At 41.9% G+C, this 24938-nt stretch overlaps 2 protein-coding genes across 3 annotated transcripts in view; one reads left to right on the forward strand and one right to left on the reverse strand.

The window, feature by feature from the left end:
- The window catches only part of micu1 (mitochondrial calcium uptake 1), a 39652-nt gene extending 32901 nt beyond the window's left edge, over positions 1–6751 (forward strand). Inside the window, exons 10-12 of the mRNA XM_061745537.1 lie at positions 1014–1122; positions 2577–2666; positions 5958–6751. Of these exons, the coding sequence (XP_061601521.1) occupies positions 1014–1122; positions 2577–2666; positions 5958–6118 (360 nt within the window). The 3' untranslated portion in view covers positions 6119–6751. The remainder of the gene's footprint in view (positions 1–1013; positions 1123–2576; positions 2667–5957) is intronic.
- Positions 6752–8514: 1763 nt separating this feature from the next.
- nolc1 (nucleolar and coiled-body phosphoprotein 1) lies at positions 8515–22896 on the reverse strand. Of its 2 annotated transcripts, none has more exons than XM_061745128.1 (13): positions 22773–22896; positions 22461–22519; positions 21244–21388; positions 21008–21122; positions 19729–19856; positions 17901–18036; positions 12756–12893; positions 12594–12677; positions 12138–12500; positions 10401–11987; positions 9716–9834; positions 9521–9601; positions 8515–9427 (listed from the first exon to the last, which is right to left on the reverse strand). In XM_061745128.1, exons 1-13 carry the CDS (start codon positions 22881–22883, stop codon positions 9269–9271), a joined length of 3225 nt encoding a protein of 1074 aa, XP_061601112.1. In that variant the 5' UTR covers positions 22884–22896; the 3' UTR covers positions 8515–9268. The 2 variants fall into 2 exon arrangements, with proteins under 2 accessions (XP_061601112.1, XP_061601111.1); XM_061745127.1 differs by having other exon boundaries at positions 21232–21388.
- Between the last annotated feature and the right edge of the window lie 2042 nt (positions 22897–24938).

A 24938-nucleotide genomic window follows, 5' to 3' on the forward strand; every position in this document is an offset into this window, starting at 1 on the left:
TCTTTCTTTCTTTCTTTCTTTCTTTCTTTCTTTCTTTCTTTCTTTCTTTCTTTCTTTCTTTTCTGTCTCATTTCTTTCTTTCTTTCTTTCTTTCTGGCTCATTTCTTTCTTTCTTTCTTGCTCATTTCTTTCTTTCTTTCTTGCTCATTTATTTATTTCTTTCTTGCTCATTTATTTCTTTCTTTCTTGCTCATTTCTTTGTTTCCTTCTTTCTTTCTTGCTCATTTCTTTGTTTCCTTCTTTCTTTCTTGCTCATTTCTTTGTTTCCTTCTTTCTTTCTTGCTCATTTCTTTGTTTCCTTCTTTCTTTCTTGCTCATTTCTTTGTTTCCTTCTTTCTTTCTTGCTCATTTCTTTGTTTCCTTCTTTCTTTCTTGCTCATTTCTTTGTTTCCTTCTTTCTTTCTTGCTCATTTCTTTGTTTCCTTCTTTCTTTCTTGCTCATTTCTTTCTTTCTGGCTCATTTCGTTCTTTCTCGTTCAGGCTCATTTCTTTCTTTCTTTCTTTCTTTCTTTCTTTCTTTCTTTCTTTCTTTCTTTCTTTCTTTCTTTCTTTCTTTCTTTCTTTCTTTCTTTCTTTCTTTCTTTCTTTTTCATTCTCATTTCTTCCTTCCTTGCTCATTTCCTTCCTTCCTTCCATCCTTCCGCGTCATCAACGGGAATTTATCGTTTTTACCGCGAGATGACAAATTCTTACCCTGGGGAATTTTGACGGTTTATTGTGAACGGTAAAATATCGCCCATTCCTAGTGTGTATTACACGATCCGTTCCACCGTCCATTCATGGTGCTTTTTTCCTCCGTGAGGGTGAAAGTCTCCGCCTATTTCCGTCTGTCACTCGTGTCACACTAAGCGAGCTGTTTCCAGTAACTGCATTGGGCAATCGCCGCGTCTGTTGTGACAGTATCTGAAACATTTCTGACACAACTGCTCCGCTCTTACAGGATGGACGATGTTAGATGTCGCAACGATTTTCACCCACACTGTCTTTGCTCCATATGTTCCCTTCCTACCCAGGGAATCACATTCCAGGAGGTGGAGAACTTCTTTACTTTCCTCAAGAATGTGAATGACGTGGACACGGCCCTGAGTTTCTACCACATGGCAGGAGCCTCCATAGATAAAGGTACTCCCACGTTCACATTCATGTTATTGTCCTAATGACTTCCCTTTAGACTTGGCTGTTGACACTTTCATCCTCGGCTAAACCCTGCCAGCCAGATCTGCTTCCCACATCTTTCTCTTTTCTCAGCTTCGCTACCAATTCCAACTCAGCTATTTGTCATCCGTTTGTCCACCCATCCATTTATTTATCTCTTCTCCCCTTAGGCCCGCAGTAGCGTGCATATTTAGATTAAAAACACACTTATGCACACATGACAGATGACTTCCCACTTGCAGTGGAGACGGCTAATGCGCGCTGACAGATGCCGGCTTCATCATGAGGCCACTGAGTGGAGGCTGGAGACTGGACTGACCCAAATGTCTGCTCTTCCCTCCAAAACACCAAGAGGGTGTATTCTGTTAGACACATAGATACATAGTACATTCAGTGTTAATCCTTAAGATTACACTTCCCCTTTAACTGGATTTATTTTTCAGTTAATGTAACAGCAGCACATGAATCAAACACCTGCAGCTTTGTTTGACGGGCCGTCATCGTTATCATTTATGAGGATAATTCAGGTCATTAATAAGCCCCCATTTGTTTTTCCTGTGTATTCAGTGATGAAACAGCTGCTGTGCTGAGGCTTTGAGGGGTTCACCCCGAGGACCCGGTCTCTAGGTTTCGGTTTCAGCTGCATGTGTACACACGAGAAACCCTTTTTTGTGGGTTAGTGTGTTTGTGAGTGGGATCAGAAGGGATATTGAAAACATGAGTCTGCTGTGGATTTCATGGAGGGCTGCCAGGCATGAGTCTTCAAATTATCTGCATCCTACTGTGGTCGAGACACTGAAACCGGCTTTCTGCTGTTCCAGCCTGAAGGAGCGCTTGTATTATTTTCTGCTCCTTCATGTCTTTGTTCCTCTTTTTCCATTCCTTTCATCTCAGCCATGTTGCTCTCAAATCCAATACTTCACAGCCTTTCAGTACAGTTTCCTGTATGTGGGAGTGTAGTCTGGAGCTGTAGCCTCCATGCCTTTCTAAAGACAGGAGGCCTCTAATGAGATTCTCCGTGTGATTTGGTCCATTTTTGTTCCTCAGATAGCTTGTTGTGCCATCATTTCTCCCATTCCCTTATGTCCTGTGCCCAAGTAGTTTTCCAAGCAGCGATTCTTAATGAAGCCAACATGGTTTTCATCCGTTTATTTTCTCATTTTTTACATTGCACCTTTCACAGCCTCCATCTTTCTCTGCTGCACTCATTCTCATCTTGTCTGCTCCTCCTCCTCCTCCTCCTCTCAGCTTCTCCCTTATGTGTCCCTGGTGGATGGAAACCCTGCCCCCTTATTGATCCAGAGTTTGACTTGTGCCCACGATGTTCTCCACATGGGCCATTCGTGAGCTGACTCAAGTGCCTGTGTTCCCACTCACGCTTTGGTTACGTGACCGTCTCTCTTTGTGGTTTTGCCTCACAGCGACCATGAAGCAGGTGGCCCGAACTGTGGCCAAGGTGGAGCTGTCGGATCACGTGTGCGATGTGGTGTTCGCTCTGTTCGACTGTGACGGTAAGCAGGTGAAACACTCATCACATCTCATCACATCTCACCCCTGGACATTTACTGATGGCAAAATGGCTCCTCTCAGCGGGGGGGAAGAGCCGACTCCTATAGAACAGCTACAGCTATAGTACAGCTGCTGACAGCCTGAGCGGGAATCTGAAGATGCCGTTGGATGAGTTTGTAATGCATAGGGTTGCCACCCGTCCCGTAAAATACGGAATTGTCCTTTATTTGAGAAAAAAATGTTGCGTCCCGTATTGAACTAATACGGAACGCGATTTGTCCCGTATTTTCATTAATTTTTACACCATATTCTAGTTGAATTATTGAAATAAATTAACTTTTACACCATATTCTAGTTGAATTATTGAAATAAATTAACTTTTACACCATATTCTAGTTGAATTATTGAAATAAATTAACTTTTACACCATATTCTAGTTGAATTATTGAAATAAATTAACTTTTACACCATATTCTAGTTGAATTATTGAAATAAATTAACTTTTACACCATATTCTAGTTGAATTATTGAAATAAATTAACTTTTACACCATATTCTAGTTGAATTATTGAAATAAATTAACTTTTACACCATATTCTAGTTGAACTATTGAAATAAATTAACTTTTACACCATATTCTAGTTGAATTATTGAAATAAATTAACTTTTACACCATATTCTAGTTGAATTATTGAAATAAATTAACTTTTACACCATATTCTAGTTGAATTATTGAAATAAATTAACTTTTACACCATATTCTAGTTGAATTATTGAAATAAATTAACTTTTACACCATATTCTAGTTGAATTATGGAAATAAATTAACTTTTACACCATATTCTAGTTGAATTATTGAAATAAATTAACTTTTACACCATATTCTAGTTGAATTATTGAAATAAATTAACTTTTACACCATATTCTAGTTGAATTATTGAAATAAATTAACTTTTACACCATATTCTAGTTGAATTATTGAAATAAATTAACTTTTACACCATATTCTAGTTGAATTATTGAAATAAATTAACTTTTACACCATATTCTAGTTGAATTATTGAAATAAATTAACTTTTACACCATATTCTAGTTGAATTATTGAAATAAGTTAACTTTTACACCATATTCTAGTTGAATTATTGAAATAAATTAACTTTTACACCATATTCTAGTTGAATTATTGAAATAAGTTAACTTTTACACCATATTCTAGTTGAATTATTGAAATAAGTTAACTTTTACACCATATTCTTCACCTGTAGCTATATTATACATCCGGGCTGATGTGGACATACGTAGCATAGGAGGATATTTCAGTTGCTAGTATGGTTGTCTGTCTCTACAGTCATGAAAGTTCAATGCTATTAAAGCACTTTAAACTTTAACTCAAAGCATTTTGTTTTTCATATAACATAAACACATTTTTATTCAGTTTAGAAGTTTTAGGGCTTTTTTTTTTGGCTCCTGCGCTGCTGAAATCAGGGCGTCCCTTATTTCTATTTATGAAAGGTGGCAACCCTAGTAATGCATAATTACTGAACAAATACTCCGGGACGTCACCCAAGGGCTTTGTGAAGGGTGGTTTTGAAGCCTCATACTTTGCAGTGCCTTGTTGCAAACGGGGCAGAACAAACAGGCCCACAAAGCTGACTGCAACAGGACCAGCTCATGTCAGCCAGTTAGCCGTGGCTCCTGGATCCTTCAGCTGATCCACGCCTGCAGAGTTTAGCTCAGGGGTAGGGAACCCCGGTCCTCGAGAGCCGCAGTCCTGCATGTTTTACAATTTTCCCTGATTCAACACACACCATGATACAAATGACTGTCATTATCAGACTTGTACTGACCTGAATGATGAAGCGATGACAACCTTTAATTAGAATGAGGTGTGTGGATGCAAGGCAACATCTAAAGCAGTGTCTCCCAACCTGGGGTCCGGGTCCCCCCTGGGGGGGCGCGGAACTTTGTCTGCTTTGAAATTATGCAGTTGTAAAAATTATATTTGCGAATGAGTCATTCATAAGACATTGTTAGGAATAATTTATGAATGTCTTGAATATTTTTTGTGTTTTTTATACACTGGTGACAAACACAGGAAATTATTTCATTCCTTATTATTATATCATTACTCAACATTTAATCTACCCTGACAGGTTATTAAAGAAAAAAATGTTAAAAAATGTTGGTCTCATATTAAAAGAGACATTTTTCAGAAATATTTGTATGTCCTTTTGTGCGTATTTTATACATTGGTGACCATTGGAGAAAAACAAAGTCATATGTATAAGAAAGAAATGTATAAAAAAAACATAATTCATGTTCATTTTTTCAATTAAAGACTATTTTGGTGCTAGTACGTACGGGTCGGGGGGCCTGGCTGGTCTTAGACACAAGTAGGGGGGGAAACAAGGAAAAAAAGGTTGGGAACCAATGATCTAAAGGACTGTGGCTCTTGAGGGTTAACCCCCCACCCCTGGTTTAACAGAATCTCCCATTTCAAATGCAGCATCAATTGCAAAAATGACCACTGTGTTGAGCTGCGAATGGGTTAACACGTGCAAAATAGTTTAGTTTTATTGGAAATTTTAGCATGCAGGTTGGTGGAGATTGACCCTCATTTGGAGCCAGCCCCCAGTGGTCAGTCGATGAACTGCAACTTTTCTTATTTCCTCATTGGCTTCAATCCAGATGGATGTAAAGTTGTGACTAAATCAATAACTTAGGCAAGGCAAATTTATTTATATAGCACAATTCAACACAAGGTAATTCAAAGTGCTTTACATTGACATTAAAAGCGGCAAGACATAATTAGACAGTAAATAACAAATAAGATTGGAAAAAATTAAGAATAAGATGATAAGAAAATAAATAAAATAATAAAAAGCACAAGCTGTTAAAAATAAGGGCAGTAGAATACAGCAGGTAAGTTTAATTTAGGAGTACGCTTGAGTATACAGTAATGATTTTAGCCCTTATTTAAAGGAGCTGACAGTTGGAGCAGACCTCAGGTCTACAGGAAGTTTGTTCCACTTATGTAAATGATTTTTAACTCTGATGTGAGTAGCAGTTCGATCACTAGGATTTGATTCCCTAGAGGTGACTCCTGAGCTCGTGCTATGCCGTTCACTACCGTCAACAATTAGGAGCAGCTAATAGCGCCTGTAGAGCTGGACAGAAATTGAAGTCATATCTTCCTATTACTTTTTTTTTTTTTAACCTCATCGTCCTCCGTCCTGTCCTGTCCCTCTCCCCTTCTCTCCCCTTCTCTCCCCTCGTCCGTCCGCCTGCTCCAGGGAACGGAGAGCTCAGTAACAAGGAGTTCATTGCCATCATGAAGCAGCGGCTGATGCGCGGCCTGGAGAAGCCCAAGGACATGGGCTTCACCCGGTTGGTGCGCGCCATGTGGAAGTGCGCCCAGGACACCGCCTGGGACTTTGCCATGCCCAAGACATAATGGAGACGGGACAGAACATTGCGAGCGAGAGACAAAGTCAGTTGCTCTCGTTCAACAGCTTTCAACAATTAATGTATTGAACTCATTAGGACTGCAGCTCTGAGGGCCGTCATCAGTCACTATCGCATGTAGCTGTAGTTCATGCTGTCAGTGCAGCGTTGCATCCTGACGCAGTGCAGTAAGTACTGAAAAGCTTCTCCAGCATGCTTGTCCAAAGCATTATGGCTATATGTACATTTTATTATATATATTTTTTCCTTATTGTGTTGAGAAATGCAACACCTGCTTTTTAACTGTGTGACTTTGCAGAACACTAAAAATAAACACATACTTTCATTTGAAATATCTTACTACAAAAGGCAAGATGAGACAGATGAGACAGATGTGACTGAGGGTCCTGACTACTGAACAGGAATCTGCAGGTCAGGACTGAATGTACGTGACACCACGTCATTCAGTCCACCAGCCTCTGATTGTCCAATAAAAGCTCAATATTGCTCGTCTTACTCTGCAATGTCAGCTTCAAAGTATGTATTCTTTTAATTATTAAATTACTGCTCATGAAAAACACTTTGTATAAAATGGATATTAAAAGAAATGCTTATTAAAGCTGTTTTAACAATGTAAAAAATGAAAACTGAGGGAGCCTCATTTTCTAATGACTGTGCTTGATTTGCGTTTGTTGTGTCTATATGTTCTCATTTTCACTCTTTAACTTCAAGGAAAGTGCTTCAGGAGAGATTAGTAAAATTAATCCACGGATGCACCAAGGAAATCACTTGAAATTAAATGTGGTTCAACCTGTTTGCACAAAAATGCACACTCGATGGCATCTTTTAGCTCTGAGTGTGTGAGTGAGATTGCTGAAGAGCAGTCAGCAGTTTTGTTGAACTGAAACTGACAGGGGGGCAGTGCTCGGCGCTGCTGCAGCCCCTCACGCACACGCGGCTCTGCTCTCGTACGCGTCACGGCTGCCTGACGTGGGGCTGAGGAGCGATTGGCAGCCTGGAGATTTGGTTAATGATACATTTTATTCATAACGCACTTTTCATTTAAAACAAATCTCAAAGGTTAAAGGAGCTCTCATCAGTATTCTTCACATTTGTTCTTCCGGAAGCTAAATTAAAGTTAGTGATTTTTAACTTCACATCACAGCTTTTCAGCATTCCTCCTCAAACATGCACACCATGTAGTAACGGCAGGGCATCATCCAAGGAAGTCAGTTTGGTTTGAGGGTTTTCTGAAGCGATAGCAAAGGAAAAAAGAAATACATTTTTACTGTTATAAAAAAAGAGAGCGAGAGGTTCCAGTGGTCAGCAGCAGTTACACGCTTGTGTCTGCGCTGGGAAACTTGCCCAGCAACAGTTCCTGCTCCTCAGCAGCTCGTCCATGTGAACCCTGAGCGAGCGCACAGTCAACTGTCTGCTCGGTGAGCGTTGAAGCAGCACTCTGCCGGTAGCACGTGCCAGACTTGTGAGAAAGGCTGACACTGCAGGCCTCTTCCTCAAGTCAACAGCTCCTTTTCTGTGAAATCACATTTGTTAAGCGTGCATGCGTCAAGTCAATTGTTTTTCCATTAAATGCATGTTTAATTACGTCTCGGCATATGGTCTGTCAACTTTAGAAATACTCAGCCTCACAATGACTTCACTTGATTAAAAAAAAAAAAAAGGGGGTTGAGGATAAATGTCCAAAATAACCAGAAAAGTACAATAACGCTCTTAAAACTGGAGCCAGAGCGATCTACGCACCCATATTTTTCACCAAAGCCTTTATAAAAGTAAAACCTCACTGTTAGGTTCACTATTTTCATTCAACCTGCTGCTGTTCAGACACATTACCAGTTTTGAAATGTCAATGTTCTGTGAACTTTAAAAAATGCAATATGAAAAGCACAAAAGACCTCGTCCCAATTATATTAGAAGTTTGAAAATTGTGCCTGCAAGATTACCATGATCTCAGAATTTTCAGTCTAGATGCTCCATTAGTGCAGTGTCCTTTTAAAGCAGCAGCGGTCCTTGAGGACCGCTGTCCTTCTACACGTTTTCATGATTCTGATAAATGGATCAACTTGTCATCAAGGTCTGCAGCAGTCATTTGTACCTGGGTTTGATGAGGCAGGAAACCAGCCCTGCTGTACAGTAACTTGCACCATTACTGCTCCAGCTGCACGTTTGGAGAGGTGTTGCCCTGTCTCGTAAATGAAAGATGACACGCTGCCTGGACGATGCAGACCGGGCCATGGCAGTGGTAGGTGTTACTGGACTTTGTTCCACATTCACAGCTGGTGTTTAGCTGAATACCACTGAACATCTGACCTTTTCTGGGAAATCATGACTTTGCTTTACAAGGACACATCTCCATTAATGTTGAGAAAAAAACGAATTACACAACACTGATGTCAATCAAATTTTTATTTACAGTTTTAAGAAGAAAAAAAAAAAAACAGTACATTTCTCAAGTCGTAAAGTCAATTACAAATGGAAGCAAGTATGGCTCTCAGTTCTAGTTGTGAATATCAACTTAAACTCTACTGCTGAACAGAAAAGGAAGGTCAACACGGGGATCCAATAAAAAGAAACAGTAACGTCAAAGCAAATATCCTTAAATGCAAACAGATGACATCCGAGGTCAAAATGGAATAAAAGTTGATAAATACATGGTATAAAATTAATTTCCATTCAGAGTTTACTTGTGTTGTTACATGAATCAGCCCAAACACCCCTTACAAGTCTACACATGGACAAATAAAAGCCTGACAAACTTGAAAATCTTAACTCAAAGAACTGGTTGATGGCCTGTTATTCTTACGTAGATAGAAACGATGATATATTGCTCATCGTTTTATGATGAAGCACAGATTAAGAGGACAAACGTTGGTGCTGTACCATTAACTGGTGGCCTGCAGCCACCTAGTGGCCATAAGTATTAATGTCACATGGATGTCAAGCAGTACAGCGACGTCACAGCTTCACTAAACTGTTACCTCACACTAGAGATCAAATGAAAGTTCTCCACTACCGACTTGAGAAGTTCAGCTCCTGTTCTGACGCGGCAGCAGCTGGGTGTTGATGTCACAGTTCATGGGCGGCTGCGGGAGCAGACGGCCGTCTCCTGATCATACGAAGCTACAGTGACAGAGGAGGATCCTCAGTCACTGTCAAACCTGATAGAGTTGATTGTGGTGGAAATGGCCCCGCCGCGGTAGCTCCCCCTCTTCTTCTTGGTCTTCTCATGACGGAACGACTTGCCTTTCGTGAACCTGAGCACATCATTGGCTTTCTGGCCCCAGTCTCCGTTCGCTCCAAGCTGGAATGGCAAAAGACAAATGTACGGGTCATATGAGACGTGGAAGTGAGGTGATGCTTGGGAAATGCTTTAAGATGAGGGGGCTGAAGTTACCTTGGCATCGAAAGAGTTGTCTGCAAGACGGGGATCCACAGCGACGCTCTCTTCTACTATTCTCCGGAAGGGTACGTTGGACTGGAAGACAATGATCATTCCAGTTACCAATCAGGTGCATTTGTTTTTAAAGCAGCTGTGAAAGAATTGACTGTTAATCAAGAAGAAAAAAAAAACTAAACTCTAAAGTCTTACCTTCTTATTAGCTTTCGGGAAAGTTTGTGGTGTGGTTTTTACTTTCTTGTTTTTGGGGGTTTGTACTTCTTCCTCTTCACTTTCTGATGACGATTCTTCTTCTCCCTTTCCGTTGGTATCTGCATGAATTAAAAATGAATTAGTCTGCAGAACAGTTATGTACTAATGATTGTAAATTTTACATGTCTAAAATTACACACATTTTTGAACTACGAAAGGTTTAAAATCACTAATAGATACCATATAATAGGGCTGTGCGATTAATCGATTTTAAATTAAATCGTATTTATTAATCAAGACGATGTTAAAAAAAGGAAAATGGATTTTCCTTTTTTGCAGCTGGCTGCATTACAGACAGAGCTCGTCTAGTCATCTTTGTTTGGTCAAGAAAATTGTAAATGTTGTCACTTTACTAAACTCAAGGAGGATTTACAGTATCTTTCAATTGCACTTCATTCCCAATAGGGAAATTTGTTTGCTATTTTTCTTTAAAAATAAAGATAAAATATTTGAAACAATTTATTCCATTGTCTTTTGTAGTTTTACCAAAAAAAAAAAAAAATCAGGTTTTCAGAGAAAAAAAAAAATCTGGATTTTATTTTTGTCCAAAATCGCCCAGCCCTACCGTATAATGAATGAATGCACAGTTTACACCCCTGTCGTGTTCAGTGGATTTAAAACGTACTTGTTGGAGTGGTGGGAGCAGTGGCAGCTTTACGCGGTGCTTCCTCTTCATCTGATGAACTGTCTGAGGAGCTGCTGCTCTCTTTAGTTTTGGTTGCTGGAGTTGTTTTGGCCTTTACAGCTGGTGTAGAAGGCTTGCTGCTACTTTTGCTGGCCTCTTCCTCCTCTTCAGAGCTGCTGTCACTGGACGAGGACTCTGCCGGCTTTGCTGGCGTCTTTGCCGCTGCGGCCGGGGTCTTCGGGGTCTTGGGGGTTGCCGCTTTGCCGTTAGTGACGGCAGGCTTCGCTGCAGGGGTTTCTGGCTCAGAATCTGAACTATCGGAGGAGCTGCTCTCTTCTGCCTTTTTCGCTGGAGTTACTGGGGCGGGTTTCTTGGCAGCTGCTATGGGCGGCTTCTTGACTGCCGGTTTGGCTGCCTCTTCCTCAGAGTCGGAGCTGTCTGAGTCAGAGCTGCTTTCTGCCTTTGCTCCGGGCTTTCCAGCAGGTGTACCAGCCTTCGGGGTCGTAGCAGGTGTTTTAACCGCTGCTGGTTTAGCCTTGGCTGGTTCTTCATCTTCAGAAGAAGAGTCAGATTCTGAGCTGCTTTTTGCTGCCGGAGCCTTTTTAGCTGCAGGAGTGGCAGGTTTGGATGATGGGGTGGCCGTTTTCGCCACTGCAGGCTTTGCCTTGGCCGGTTCTTCGTCTGAGGAGGAAGAGGAATCTGAGCTGCTCTCAGCTGCAGCCTTAGCTGCAGGAGTAGCTGGTTTTGAAGCTGGGGTAGCTGCTTTGGTTGCTGTTGGCTTGGCTTTAACTGGCTCGTCTTCTTCAGAGGAAGAGTCAGAGTCTGAGCTGCTTTCTGCAGCAGCCTTAGCCGCAGGCTTGGCAGCAGCTTTAGGAGTAGCCGGTTTGGAAGTCGGAGTAGCTGCTTTAGCTGCGGGCTTGGCTTTAACTGGCTCGTCTTCTTCGGAGGATGAAGAGTCTGAGCTGCTTTCTGCTGCAGGTTTAGTCGCAGCCTTGGGAGTAGCCGGTTTGGAAGTCGGGGTAGCAGCTTTAGCAGCGGGCTTGGCTTTAACTGGCTCGTCTTCTTCAGAGGAGGAAGAGTCTGAGCTGCTTTCTGCAGCAGCCTTAGCCACAGGCTTGGCAGCAGCTTTAGGAGTAGCTGCTTTAGCAGCTGGCTTGGCTTTAACCGGCTCGTCTTCTTCAGAGGAGGAAGAGTCTGAGCTGCTTTCTGCTGCAGGTTTAGCCGCAGGCTTGGCAGCAGCCTTAGGAGTAGCTGGTTTGGAAGTTGGAGTAGCAGCTTTAGCAGCTGGCTTGGCTTTAATCGGCTCGTCTTCTTCAGAGGATGAAGAGTCTGAGCTGCTTTCTGCTGCAGGCTTGGCTGCAGGAGTAGCGGGCTTAGAAGCAGGGGTAGCAGCTTTAGCAGCTGGGGTAGCTGGCTTTGAAGCTGGCTTGGCTTTAACCGGCTCGTCTTCTTCGGAGGACGAGTCGTCAGAGTCAGAGCTGCTCTCTGCTTTAGCTTTAGCTGGGGCTTTAGCAGCAGCAGCAGCTGCCTTCGTGGCTGCAGGTTTAGTGGAGGGCTTTGCTGGGGCTTCATCTTCAGAGCTGCTCTCTAGATTAGGGATCAAACACCAAGAATGTTTAGAAAACTGATCGAAAAATGTCTTCAATCAACAAAAACATCTGTCAGAGCATCTTGCGTGTATGAAACCAGAACGACACATCTAAGACATTAATGACATGTTCATTTCTGGTCTCTTACCTGAGCTTGAAGACTCCTGTTTCTTAGCTGGGGGGGTCTTGGCAGGTGGAGGTTTAGCTGCGGGCTTCTTGGCCGTCTCCTCTTCCTCCTCTGAGCTGGAGTCTTCATCCGAGGAGTCTTCTTTAGCAGGCGTGACAGCCGCAGGTTTAGATGGAGCAGCTTTAGCTGGAGTAGCTTTAGCTGGAGTGGCCTTTGTTGCAGGCTTCTTAGCTTCCTCTTCCTCCTCTGAACTCGACGAGTCTTCGTCTGAAGATTCCTCCTGAGCAGGCTTCGCCTTAGCTGGGGCAGATTTGACAGGGGCGGCTTTAGCTGGGGTTACTTTGACTACGGGCTTCTTCGCCTCGTCTTCCTCTGAGCTCGAATCTGAATGACATGGGGATAAAGAAGAACATTTATGAGCTTTTCAGCTTCACTTTAAGCTGGGAGCCTTTAGTGAATGGGATTCCTGATCATTACCGGAGCTGTCCGAGCTGGACTCTTGCTTCTTTGGTTTCGACACGGCGGGTTTTGCAACAGCCTTCTTGACAGGCGCAGGTTTTGCTGCAACAATTCGAACACTGTTAGATGCATGACTTAAAACCCAGAGGGAGCAACATGAGAAAGGCGAGGTTATCTTACCAGCTACTTTCTCTTCCTCCTCACTGCTGTCGTCGCTGGAGTCTGAAGAGTCGCTGGCCTTAGCCTTAGTCTTGCTGGCAGCCGGTGCAGCAGGAGCTGCTTTGACTGAAGCGGGGGGTGGGACTGCACTGTAGACGCCTGACAAGAGACAGACGGATGATCAGCATCAGGTGACGTGCAACTGAAGCAACTCAATATTTTAAGCATGGCTCCAGGCTGGACCCAGTGACTACTCTGAGATCGTTAGTCATCAATCTCAGTTCCCCGCAGCTCAATCGGGGCATCATTCCTTTCAGGGTTCAAAGGGTTACAGTTATACAACATTTTCAGATGTCTCGTCCTGAATATGATGGGATTAAAGGAAACTTTACTGTAGGCCTGTGTTGGAAAAAAAAACAAAAAACGATTTTCCCATTCTAAATCGATTCTCATTAATTCTTAAAAATCGATTCTTATGTCTAAAGATCGATTTAAAAAAAAAAAAAAAAAAAAAAAAAATTCCATCATTTTCGCCAGGTGAACTTTAATCCCAGTAGTCGGACACACAGTTTGTCATGACACTTCTGAAAAATGCCAGGTGCGTCATGGTAATGTGTGTGCGTGGTGACAGAATAAATTAGATAAGCTAAAATAATTTGTTTACTGCACGAACTGTTGCAATTTCTCTCTTTTTTGCACTTTAAATGGATATTGAAAGGCCTGTTTGAGTTATTTCTTAGTTATTTCACAATAATTATTGTGAAATTATTATTTCACTAGTTATTTTACAGTCATAATTCGGGCAACAGCTCAAAAAACATTTTAAATAACACTAAGCCAAATCAATATCAAATCGGATCGAATCATTATAATCGATTCTGAATATTAAGAATCGGAATCAAATCGATTCTTGACATTTGAAACGGTACCCAGCCTTACTTTACTGTCATTCGCATCACATTTGCATGAGGTGGAAGGAAATTGCGTAGGCACGGTCCCGGTTAATCAAATACGATGAAAAAACATGTAAACATGCAACAAGTAATAAAATATAAATAAGAAATAAAAGTAATAAAGTGGTAAAGAGTGCAACAACCTGAGTATCGATATGGCGTGTATATAAAATATATGGAGTGTAGAAATCATGAATTATAGTCATAGCAGCAAAATAAAGGCTTGATGACCAGCATTGATAAAGTGTCAGTAGTGATTTGAGCTACAGTGGCAATTTCTGTCCATTTGTATTTAAGTCTCCCAGCTTCCAGAATGAAGTCGTTTCTCAGTCTGGTGCTTTTACACCTGATGCTCCTCAACCTCCTGCCTGAGGGGAGTGTGTGCTGGGTGAGTGGCTCCTTCATGATGCAGGTGGCTCTTCCTGCATCTGGGGGTGTATGAGCGCGGTGGTGGAGAGGCTGGCTCCCACGCTTCCCTGTGCAGCCTTCACCGCCCTCTGCAGAGCCTTCCCCTCTGCTGCAGTGCAGTCTCCGTACCACACAACACTCTCCACCGCACATCTATAGGAGATGAGGCCCCAAGTCCTGCACGCCTCAACCGCCTCAGGAAGTAGAGCCCGCGGCGTGATAAGGACGGTGGTCGAAGTTTGTTTGCCAAAATGTCAATGCCTAGCCTTCCTAATGAGCAAAAACCAGTTGAGGCTCTAAAACTAGAGGTAGAGGCCGAGGAGGGGGTCTCATATGGCACTTTTACACTAGTACCTACTCAGCGTGACTCGACTCGCCCCGGTTTTGCGCTTCTCCACTGCGGATGGAGTCGTGCCGAATTGATGCTTTTTCTGTATCTGTTCTGCCGAGGTTCTAAGCGGCTGAGTCCGCCTGTGTCTGACGGCATCACACTACAGGCCACCGATTGGTCGGGGCCGTCAGACGGTTGAGTCAGGAAGCGGGAATCAGCGCAAGAGCCGCTTGCAGCTTCTTCATTTTATTCGACCAGCAATGGCAGCGCAAAAGTCTGTTTCATAAACCTGGTGGCTGAGGAGAGAATTTATAAAAAAAAAAAATTTAAAAAAATTAAAAAAAAAAAAAAAAGGGATCTAGCTCAGTCACTTCATACAGTAGCTGCTCGCGGCTCCCAGTTGACTTTTCAGCAGCGCCGAGTGTTGCCGCTTGAAGATTCTTTCACTCTAATTTTTTAACTTGATATTGAACACAAGTCAGACCCAGAAGCACACACACATACATACATACATTAGGGCTGCACGATTAATCGTTAAAAAAAAAAAAATAATAATCGCGATCTCGATTCATGCTTGAACGCAATCTCATTTCCAAATGACGACGATTTAATTCTTTTTTTTTATGTTTATTGTTTTTATGTTCAATGTCAGCTGTTACAAAGTTGATGCCAGTCTTTTATCAGGCACCATCGTATTTTTTGTAACGTTTACCTTTTGTATCGGCAGCTTCTTAATAGCAGCAAAAGGCAATGGGGGGTTCATCCCAGCCAGAGGAATAATTTGTTGCCTCAGAACTACAGGATCTGTTACAAGTCCCCTTTCTGAAAGGGTGTTCAACTCAGGGAGGAACAAATATTGTTCAAAATTGTTATTATTGTTTAAATTATTCAAAGGTTTGTGTAAAGAAGACAAGATGTTTATTGTTATTATATTTTTGTTCAGCTGTTGCAAAGTTAAAGTAATAAGTGCAATAAATTTTATATTGGAAAAAAATCGTGAGAGAATCGTGATCTCAATTCTAAGCAAAAAAAATCGTGATTCTCATTTTGTCCAGAATCGTGCAGCCCATATATATATATATATATATATATATATATATATATATATATATATATATATATATATATATATATATATATATATATATATATCATCTCCTCCAGGTTCTACATCTTTAGTGTTGTTGTTTTCTCCGTTTTAATCACACAATCAAATACGTCACAGCAGCTTCGCTCCATTCCCGCCCACTTCTCATCTGGTTGTCTAAAAACAAACGAGGACATGGCGAGTCGCGCCGAGTAGGTACTGGTATAAAAGCGACAATAGTTTTACACTTGATTAACTGGCCATCATCAGGTGTCCAGACCTGGTAATGTGATGGTCTGGAATATTCTGAAGCGTTAACACAATGCCAAGGAGAGGTGGCAGCACTGATGGTATAAAAGCAACTGATGTCCCAATCAATCTGGGAAGGTTACAAGACCCTTCCCACACCACATAGTGGAGTCCACCTTTAGAGGGGGCTGCTCAATTCCTTGTTGGTTGGCCTCCCTGTGTGCTCAGTTAAACCGCTGCAGATGATCAAGAATGCAGCAGCATGTCTGGTCTTCAACCAGCTCAAGAGAGCTCATGTCTGTTAATCTCTCTGCACTGGTTTCCAGTTGCAGCATCAAGTTCAAAGCTCTTTGCTTCAAAGCTTTTGACTTACTAAACAATTACCCACATGGCGCCTGCCTACCTTCACTCCTTCATCCAGAGCTACACTCCCTTTCAACAGCTCCGCTCAGCCAGCGAAGACGCCTGGTGCTTCCACCACAACGTGGCGTAAAATCAGTAGCTAGACTCTTTTCCTCCATTGTTCCCGATGGTGGAACGACCTACCAAACTGTCCGATCTGCAGGGTCTGCATCTACTATTAAGAGCAAGCTAAAGACTCAGCTCTTTAAGGAGCACTTCTGCATCTAGAAAACTTCTCTGCTCATCAAAATGAGCTAGAAGATTTGTCCAGCTCTTTGCATGACTCAGCACTGAGAAAGCTGCAGGCACTTATGTCAAGATTATATTATGATGGTGTCTTTTAAGGCATAGTTTTCTTGTATAAAGAGACTGTTGTGTTGGGTGGGAAGGAAACACTTCAACAAAAAATCTAGCACTGGCATGGCAGCACCTGTGTCCAACTGACTCACAGCAGTCTGACCAGCACTTATCCAGCTGAACCCTCATATGTGATTTCTTGCTTGTGTTGTTCTACGGGTGCTTTCACACCTGTCCCGTTTGGAGCAGTTATTCCGGAACAGGGAACGTTTCCCCCTAAAGACCAGAACGTTTGGTATATGTGAACACAGCAATCACGCTCTGAAACGGTACAAAACAAGCGAGCCGAGATCGCCTAGGAGAGGTGGTCTCGGCCCGATTCCATTCGAGACCTGAAGCGGTTCATTATTTTTTTTTTTTTATTTTGTAGTGAGAACATAATCGACACAACTCCATTCATTGTGTATGTGCGACCGCCGCGCAAGGAGAAGAGTCGGCGCAGCCTCCACCACCTTCTCTCCTATTGGACGTGCCGAGATGTCGTCCCAGCGCGGCACGGTGGAATTAAAAAATGTTCAATTCACATTAACAGCTGCGACCAAATGCTCTTCTTATAGGAACCCTGAAGCAGGGATTTGCAGATTCTGTTTGTTTTAAAACTACCAGTGATCTCTGGAGTGTAAAACATACGTGCACCGCAGAGTGGTGATGTGTGTACTGTTCTGTACTGAGGGCTGCTCACAAACCTGCTGCGTCATATCTAGCTGCCACATCAGTTTCACACTGGGAAAAGATATGAAACCAATCTCAGTCACATGTAAGACATAATATCTGCAGTGGAAAACCAAAAAACAAAAACAAAGTTGAATCACAACCCTACATTAAAAAAAGTGTCAACATTCCTAAACAGATGAAAATTATATCAAAGATTTTCCCTGTACATGACAGCTGGACCAACACTCTGGAGTGTCTGAGGTTAAGCCAACTGCACCGAGACCACCATGCACAGTCACATGCAATCAAAGAAAGGTCTTTTGGCTGCACAATCTTCACCAATTCCTTGCCCTTAAAATCCAGACTGGGTTTTCTGCAACTTCATCCAAATGAAATCTACATTCAAGGTTTGGAGTTTTGACACAGAGGAAGGAATCCAATTTAAGTTTCAAACAAATAGGAAGTCCGGGAAACGTTGAACGTGTGGAGGTGAGGTGTGCATTCGACTACTCCTGGTTGCGGCGCAATAAACGCAGTCTTTATTTGCATTAATCAAACCACAAATGTACCTTTTTCCCATTAAGCTTTTAACCCCCTGTAAGCAAATAACTTCTAGGTTAAATCCAAAGCCAGGTCTGAAGGAATCAGTGAATGTAAATGAAAGCAGTGACACCTAAAAATTTTGCTCAATGTTTCTAAATCCTGGTAAATAAACAAATACACACCTGCTTTGGGTTTTTTGCTTGGTGGAGCATCATCCTCCGATGACGAGTCATCATCACTTGATTCAGCAGCCGCCGCCTTCTTTACTGGGGCAGGTTTAGCTGGAGCGGCTTTTGCTGGAGTAGCTTTGGCTGGAGCCTTGCAGAGCAGAAGAAGAAAACGCTTCATGTTTAAAATACCGTATTTTCGCGACCATATGGCGCACTGTGTGGAAAGGCGCACCCTCAGTTTTGTGTGTCATTTTTGGTTTTAAAACATACATACGGCGCACCGACCCAAAAGGCGCCGTCTACTGAGACGGAGCTGCACACACGCACGCTGCAAAACACACACGCGCTAAAAATACAGCGGAAGCAAAACTTAGTTTGATATTTTATTTCACTTTTCACATCAATCAAACCCTTCAAAGGTTCATATTCTGTTTCTGCATTAAAGAATTTAAAAAAACCACCGGGTTGCTGCACATAAACCTGTCTCAGCCACTGATCATCTCCTCATCCATCCAGCCCTTTTCATTTCACTCTGGCTGGAAAAGTCTCTTTAGGCAACGCTTTTCTTTTAAAAATCCCGACCGCGGCGGTCCCGGGTCCCGCTCCCCGTCTGTTCCCTCGCGCTGGACCGGGTCCGCTCCCCGTCTGCTCCCCCGCGCTGGACCGGGTCCGCTCCCCGTCCGCTCCCCCGCGCTGGACCGGGACCCCCCCCGCGCTGGTCCCGCGGCGGCCCGGGGTCCCGGGACCGCCGCGCTGGACCCGCTCACACACACGCGCTGTCGGGGAGCCGGTACCGGGTTGTACAGGAGCTCCGCTCCGCTAATTCAGCTGCGCCAGTCCGAATTTCCAGATCTGTCTCAGCTTCTTGATCATCATCCCTTCATCCAGCCCCCCCTTTTCATTCGCCCTTATAATGACTCCGGCTGGAAACGTCTTATGCAAAGTTTTTCTTTTAAAAATCACCATAGGTTTCTGTCCATCAGCGCAGCAGGCAAGCGCTACATAAACCAGTAAGTGTGTGTCGCGCCGCGAAAAACACCCGCGCATGTCGGGATCCGGTACCGGGTTTGTAACCGACAGATTTGGCTGCAAATTTCGGAGGGTGAAGCTGATCTGACCTGAGACAGACCCCAGAAATCTCTGCTCTTAAAGCGGCTGGGAACCAGGTCATCGGACCCGCTTTGGGAACCAGGAAGTCGGCTGCAGCAGCGCGCATCGCCGCGCTGCTGCAGCCGCTGCTTTAACCGGGGAAAGTGACCGCTTCCGACCGGCCGGGACCGGAGGAACCCACATGGACTTGCAGTAGGGGCTCCCGGGGAAAGACCACCGGCATTTCAGCCGGATCTGCCCCGGGGATGGGGCGATCGGACCCGCAAACCCACGGCAGGTGCTTCCTCGGTTCCCGACATGCAAAACACACGCGCGCTACACACAAGTGTGCTTATTTAAATAGAGCGGAGCAAAACTTAGTTTGATTGTATTTTACACATCAAGCAAATCCTTAAAAGTTTTCATCATCTGTTTCCGCATTAAACAGCTCAGTGGAGTCTCATTCACGTCGCAACTCACGGGGGCTTCACCCGCCCCCTTCTCCCTTTACCGTTCTCATGGTGGCCGGCCTTACATTACCGTAATTCAGGTAATAGACACGGCGCACCGTTTCTTAAGGCGCCCGGCACATTAAAAAAAAAAAAAAAAAAAAAGTTGCGCCTTATGGTCGCGAAAATACGGTACACGTTCATCTACTACAACTCGCATTGGACTGAATTTGGCCATCATTAGTTGGAACCCTTGTTCAAAGTCAACCAGGAACATGCAATAATGTGTAGTTCTCAAATACCTTGGCTGGTTGCTCATCTTCCGAGTCGGAGCTGCTGTCTTCACTGCTGCTGCTCTCCTGCTTCTTCTGAGCTGCACCCTTGGCAGGAACGGCTGCTTTGGGTTTAGCGACAGCCCCAGAACTGGTTTCTGCAAGTAAATAAAGCATACTACACTTACATCCGGAGTTTAATAGTACTACTATATTGTTTAATAGTACTACTCGAATGTTTTAGTAACCGAGTATTCTACTGAAAATTCCATCAATTAATCGGATAAAACATTTTTGTTTAGTTAAAGAGCAATTATAAATATACATATGTTAGATGTTAATTGACATTACTAAGACTAAATAGGTTCATGGCTGTGCATTTAAAAACCCTGAATTTATACCAGTTGACCAAATTCACTACCTTCACTCAAAACTAATTATTTCTAACCTAAAAATGCCATTACACCTGATAACACACATAACTTAAAAGGTTAGGTGTTTTTCCCCACGTGTTTCAATTGAACTTTCATTTGTGTCAAGCAAATTTTAAGTTCTAGTTAAGTTTTAAGTTAAAGTCTTAATAAGATTTTAGAGTTTTGGCAGTGTTCAAAATAAAATTATGAGACCTGCTGTATTGGAGCACATTTTCTTTTAGTTAAAACTGTAACGGGAACAGATGTTTAGAGGAACCTATGTATGTACTGGGTTAGAGGGGGAACATATAGGAGAACGGACCAGAAGAATATAGAGTGGATTGAAAATAAAAGTTAAGCACTGAGCTACATGCGTCTCCCGTCTGGGCCATTGCAGACTGCCTGAGCATGGCATTTTACAAAAACCAAACTTCTACCTTTACGTGCGCGGCGTCAACACATTAAACGTAGTCTGGGCGAAATACCATGCTTTGACCTGGCAAAATTAAACGATTTCTCAAGGCAGAGAAAATTCCTCGATCATTTTTTGTAAATCGAATTACTCAAATTATTCAGGGAATCGTTTCAGTCCTACGTACTACCACTAATAATAATAATATTATTATTATTATTATTATTATTAAGTACTTAATGTCCAATATCCACTGTATAAAATAATATAATAAGATCTTTTCTTTTACGAGCTCATGTACACCTGTTAAGACTGGTGTTATTACCTGCTATTGTACTTCCCTGTTTTTCTTCTTTTTATGTCTTGCTGTAGCAATGTGAATTTCCCCATTGTGGGAAAATGAAGAAAATCTAATCTAATTCTAAAATCTAAATGATTTTCACCTGAATTGCGTATTCTTAAGGACCTAACTGTGGAAACTCACTTTGCGCAGGAGCTTTGGCAGGCTGTTCGTCTTCAGAGTCTGACTCTTCACTGCTGGAGCTGGTGTCCTTTTTCCTGCCTGCAGCAGCAACGGGACCCGCTCCCTTAACAGGAGTCTACACATATACACACACACAACTATATTTTAATTAACTGAATAAACCATATTTAGGGCAAAAATGACGAGCTGTAGCAGAAATCTCTTTGGCAGAAAGCGCTGCCTACCTTTGCTGGCACCTTTGCTGGAGCCTTTGCTGGAGCCTTCGTGTCCTCAGAGTCACTCGAGTCTTCACTGGAGGAGCTTTCAGCAGTGGTTTTTGCCTTCTTGGCAGATGGACCATTAGCAGGAGAGGACACTTTTCGTTTCCTGGCCTCAGGTGACCTAGCCAATTGAAGTTAATTATATTTCATACTGATTTCACAAATAAGAAAAACTTTTCAATCATGCAACATGTTCTCTTTGTCTAAAAAATAAAATCTGACCACCTACTCTTTTTTTATATAACACACTGCACAAATACTAAATGCCTGTACTCAGTACTCGAGTTGAGGGGGGAAGGCATCCCCCCTAAAATAAAAACGGTCAAAATCATCCCCCCCTGTAAAACTGTCATCCTGCCTTTCCATCCCATATGCCATTTCATCAATGAATGTGGTTTTACTGCTATTTCAACATTTAGAGTCATCACCAGAAAAATAACTTATTTGATAATTTTCACCTGTTTCAAGTACATTTTCACTTATAAATTATAAGTAGGAAAATCTGCCAGTGGGACAAGATTTATCTTCTCATTACAAGCAAAAGAATATTGTTCCACTGGCAGATTTTTCTACTTATTTTAAGTGAAAATCTACTTGAAACAGGTGAAAATTGTTTTTTCAAATGAGTCTTGTTTTAAGTGTAATGAGATTTTTTTTTACTAAAATGAGACATTTTAACTACAAAATAAGACAAATATTCTTGTTAAGATTTTGCATTTTTGCAGTGATCCATTTTACTTATCCTGTGAAGGACCTAGGCATATTGATAAGTTCAGAAATTTTTTTTTTTATTGTTGTGTTTTGATGTATTTGATGTAAGCCCAGTGGATATTTAAAGCTTACAGAAGGCTGCATTTAACTGCTGCTATGTCATTCCTGCAGTATTTCTGCAGGTGTTTTGGTCACTGCTATTATTTGTAATATATTACATCATTTGTAATCAGCACAAATTATCTGTCCCCATATGATAAAATCCACCATCCCCCCTGATCTTTTTTTTTTTTTTTTACAACTCGAGTACTGCCTGTACTGTTGTCAAATCCTGGAGGCACCATTAGAAAAAAATACTTTATTGTAAAGAAAAACAGGTTTATTTACAGATATAATGCTGGCTTTGGCCAGATCTTCCTTGTTTAGTGCCAACAAGTAGAGCATATGGGTACATTTAAGAAAACGAAAGCCATACAACTCACTTGACCCAGAAGTTGTAGATGTTGAGGAGGCTTTCTTCATTTTGGTCTGGTGGATTTTGCTGAAAAACACGAGGCAAACAACGTATAATGGCTTTTTTTTTAATGACAAACGTGTGAGTTACAATAACACACGACGGAATCAAATATATAATATCTACACGCAATTTTAAGACAAATGATCTCAGTTAACAGGTGGTAAGAAATAAACAGCGTGCTGCTACACGTGCTGATTTCACCCTGCACATTTTACCAGACAAGTAACTGGAGCAGCGACAACAGCTGGAAGTCGAGCACTCGGCGGGAGCTACTCACCACTTTAGTCTGTTTCAGGAACTGTTGAGCGACCTTCGTGAACTTGTTCTCCAATAGAAACGAATAAACGCATTTGTAGAGATCACTCGGCACCGAGCTTTGCGCCGCCATTTTCACCACGCTTTCTCTGGAAAGGAAGGAAATGCCTGGAGAGCCCGCCCACTTAATGACGTCATAGACGCAGGTCTCCGAGAAGATGCTTGACATCGTTTAAAGAAAAAACGACTTCAATTATAAATGTGTTATTCTTTTACACGTACAATCGATTCAAATGTGTACATATGTTTTATTTAACTCGTTATTTTCCATAGGAATACATTAAATTTACGATGATGAAAGCTCTAGGTTCACAAAAAGGTTAAATTCTGAAAATCAGAATGGAGTGAGACCTCTGTAGTTAATTTTTTCTCATCTTTACGTAGACGCCTCACAGACGGACGCTGCCTATTGGAGCTGACGTTTTCTTGACATTTTCTTTTCTACACATTATTTTTGTTCATACTTTTTATTATGCCCATGGTAGACAGATTATATTATTTTACTGATTTATAAAATAAATAAAGTTCAATATAAAATAAAAATAAACAAATATTGGAGCTGACGTTTCAGCGCCTGCCATCTTGGATGGGTCCCCCATGCGGCCCCCAGTGCAGTTATCTCTACTGCCCACCTACAATAATCATCATAACGCCCCGAATTTCGAGTACCTGAAGAGTTCAGTCAGGTACTCTTGCGAATTTCACACAGTTTAGTTTATTACATACCGATACGGATATGTAGGTAGGTATGACACAGGACTTTGTCACACATTAAAAATGGATGATTTCATGCTGACATACTTTGTATTGTGCTCTTTCAACTGTCTTCTTTCCGTTCTCCGGCCTTTGAATTCTATATTTTATCATAAATACTTGGTATGCAAGTAGTGATCCGTTTCAGTTCAATAACTGATTAACTAATATTGTGAATAAACCAATAGGATGTATCTACTCGTGTTTCTTTTTTTAATGTATCGTTTACATACAATAAGGCACAGAAACCATGAGAATGAACGTAATTGCACAAGGCACATAGAAGATAACAAACAAAACATGTGCAACCCTAAGCAAAAACATGTGGACATGTGTCCACTTCTGAAAATGCGTGTTGGTGAGAGAAAACATGCTCATAGAAAAGCCAAGGCAGAAAAACAAAACAGTTTTTCCTCGTCCGTCCCAGGTGTTGCTTACATGCAGTCAATAGTGATAAAAAGATTATATTATGTTACAAAATGTAGGTCCAAATCCATAGATTCGCAAGACTGAATAGAAACTGATGTTCTAACACAGGGGTGCCCAATCCTGGTCCTTGAGAGCCCCTATCCAGCATGTTTTAGATGTTTCCCTGCTTAAGCACACCGTGATAAAAGTAGCTGTTTCAATAACAGAGCTGTCCAGACCTTTATGACAAGCTAATGATGACGAGTAATTAGAATCAGGTGTGAGGAAGCAGGGAAACATCTAAAACATGCTGGATAGGGGCTCTCGAGGACCAGGATTGGCCACCCCTGTTCTAACATATCAAACGCCTTGTAGAAGTCAAAAAATGCCATACTAAACATTATATACTCAAAAAGTATACTTAAGTTTGGCACGCTTTTGAGTAAATATCAGTAGTATGCATTAATTCAAACGTACTACTCAGAGCCAAACGGCACTTCCTGCTGTTGGGAGGGGGGCAGCAGCAGTAGCAGCACCGCTCCGCTCTTTCCCGTTTATCCTGGTCGAAACAAGATGACATTATATAATATTATTATATACGAATATTATAATATTAATATTATATAATAATATTATTATACTTAATATTATACTTATGACACATGTATCTGCGCAGCACTTAGCAACCAAACACTGCTGCATTGCATTGTGGGAGGTTTTTACTTAGCTAGTGTCCATCCCCATACTAATAAATTTCTCCAGAATGAGTATGGATAGTGCATACTATTGTGTACGTACTTATGTTTCGGACGCACTAAAAAATCTCACGTACTGTTTTTGCATACTCATTAGGGTGGAAGTATGGAATTTCGGACGCAGCTCAGGAAGAAACAAGGAACAAAACTCGTGTTGTGTAAATCGATACTACCAAAATTGGCGATTAACAAGTGTAACTTGAATGATAATA

Source organism: Cololabis saira, chromosome 17 (assembly GCF_033807715.1).
Source record: "Cololabis saira isolate AMF1-May2022 chromosome 17, fColSai1.1, whole genome shotgun sequence".
Classification (NCBI taxonomy): Eukaryota; Metazoa; Chordata; class Actinopteri; order Beloniformes; family Belonidae; genus Cololabis; species Cololabis saira.

Bases quoted from the DNA above. Each gene is read 5' to 3' on its own strand.
- nolc1 (XM_061745127.1), bottom strand. From the start codon at position 22,883: ATGGCGGCGCAAAGCTCGGTGCCGAGTGATCTCTACAAATGCGTTTAT. The intron at 21,123-21,231 runs GTAGGCAGCGCT...GTATATGTGTAG, and splicing joins CAGCAAAGGTGCCAGCAAAG to ACTCCTGTTAAGGGAGCGGG. The intron at 19,857-21,007 runs GTGAGTTTCCAC...ATTTACTTGCAG, and splicing joins TGCCAAAGCTCCTGCGCAAA to AAACCAGTTCTGGGGCTGTC.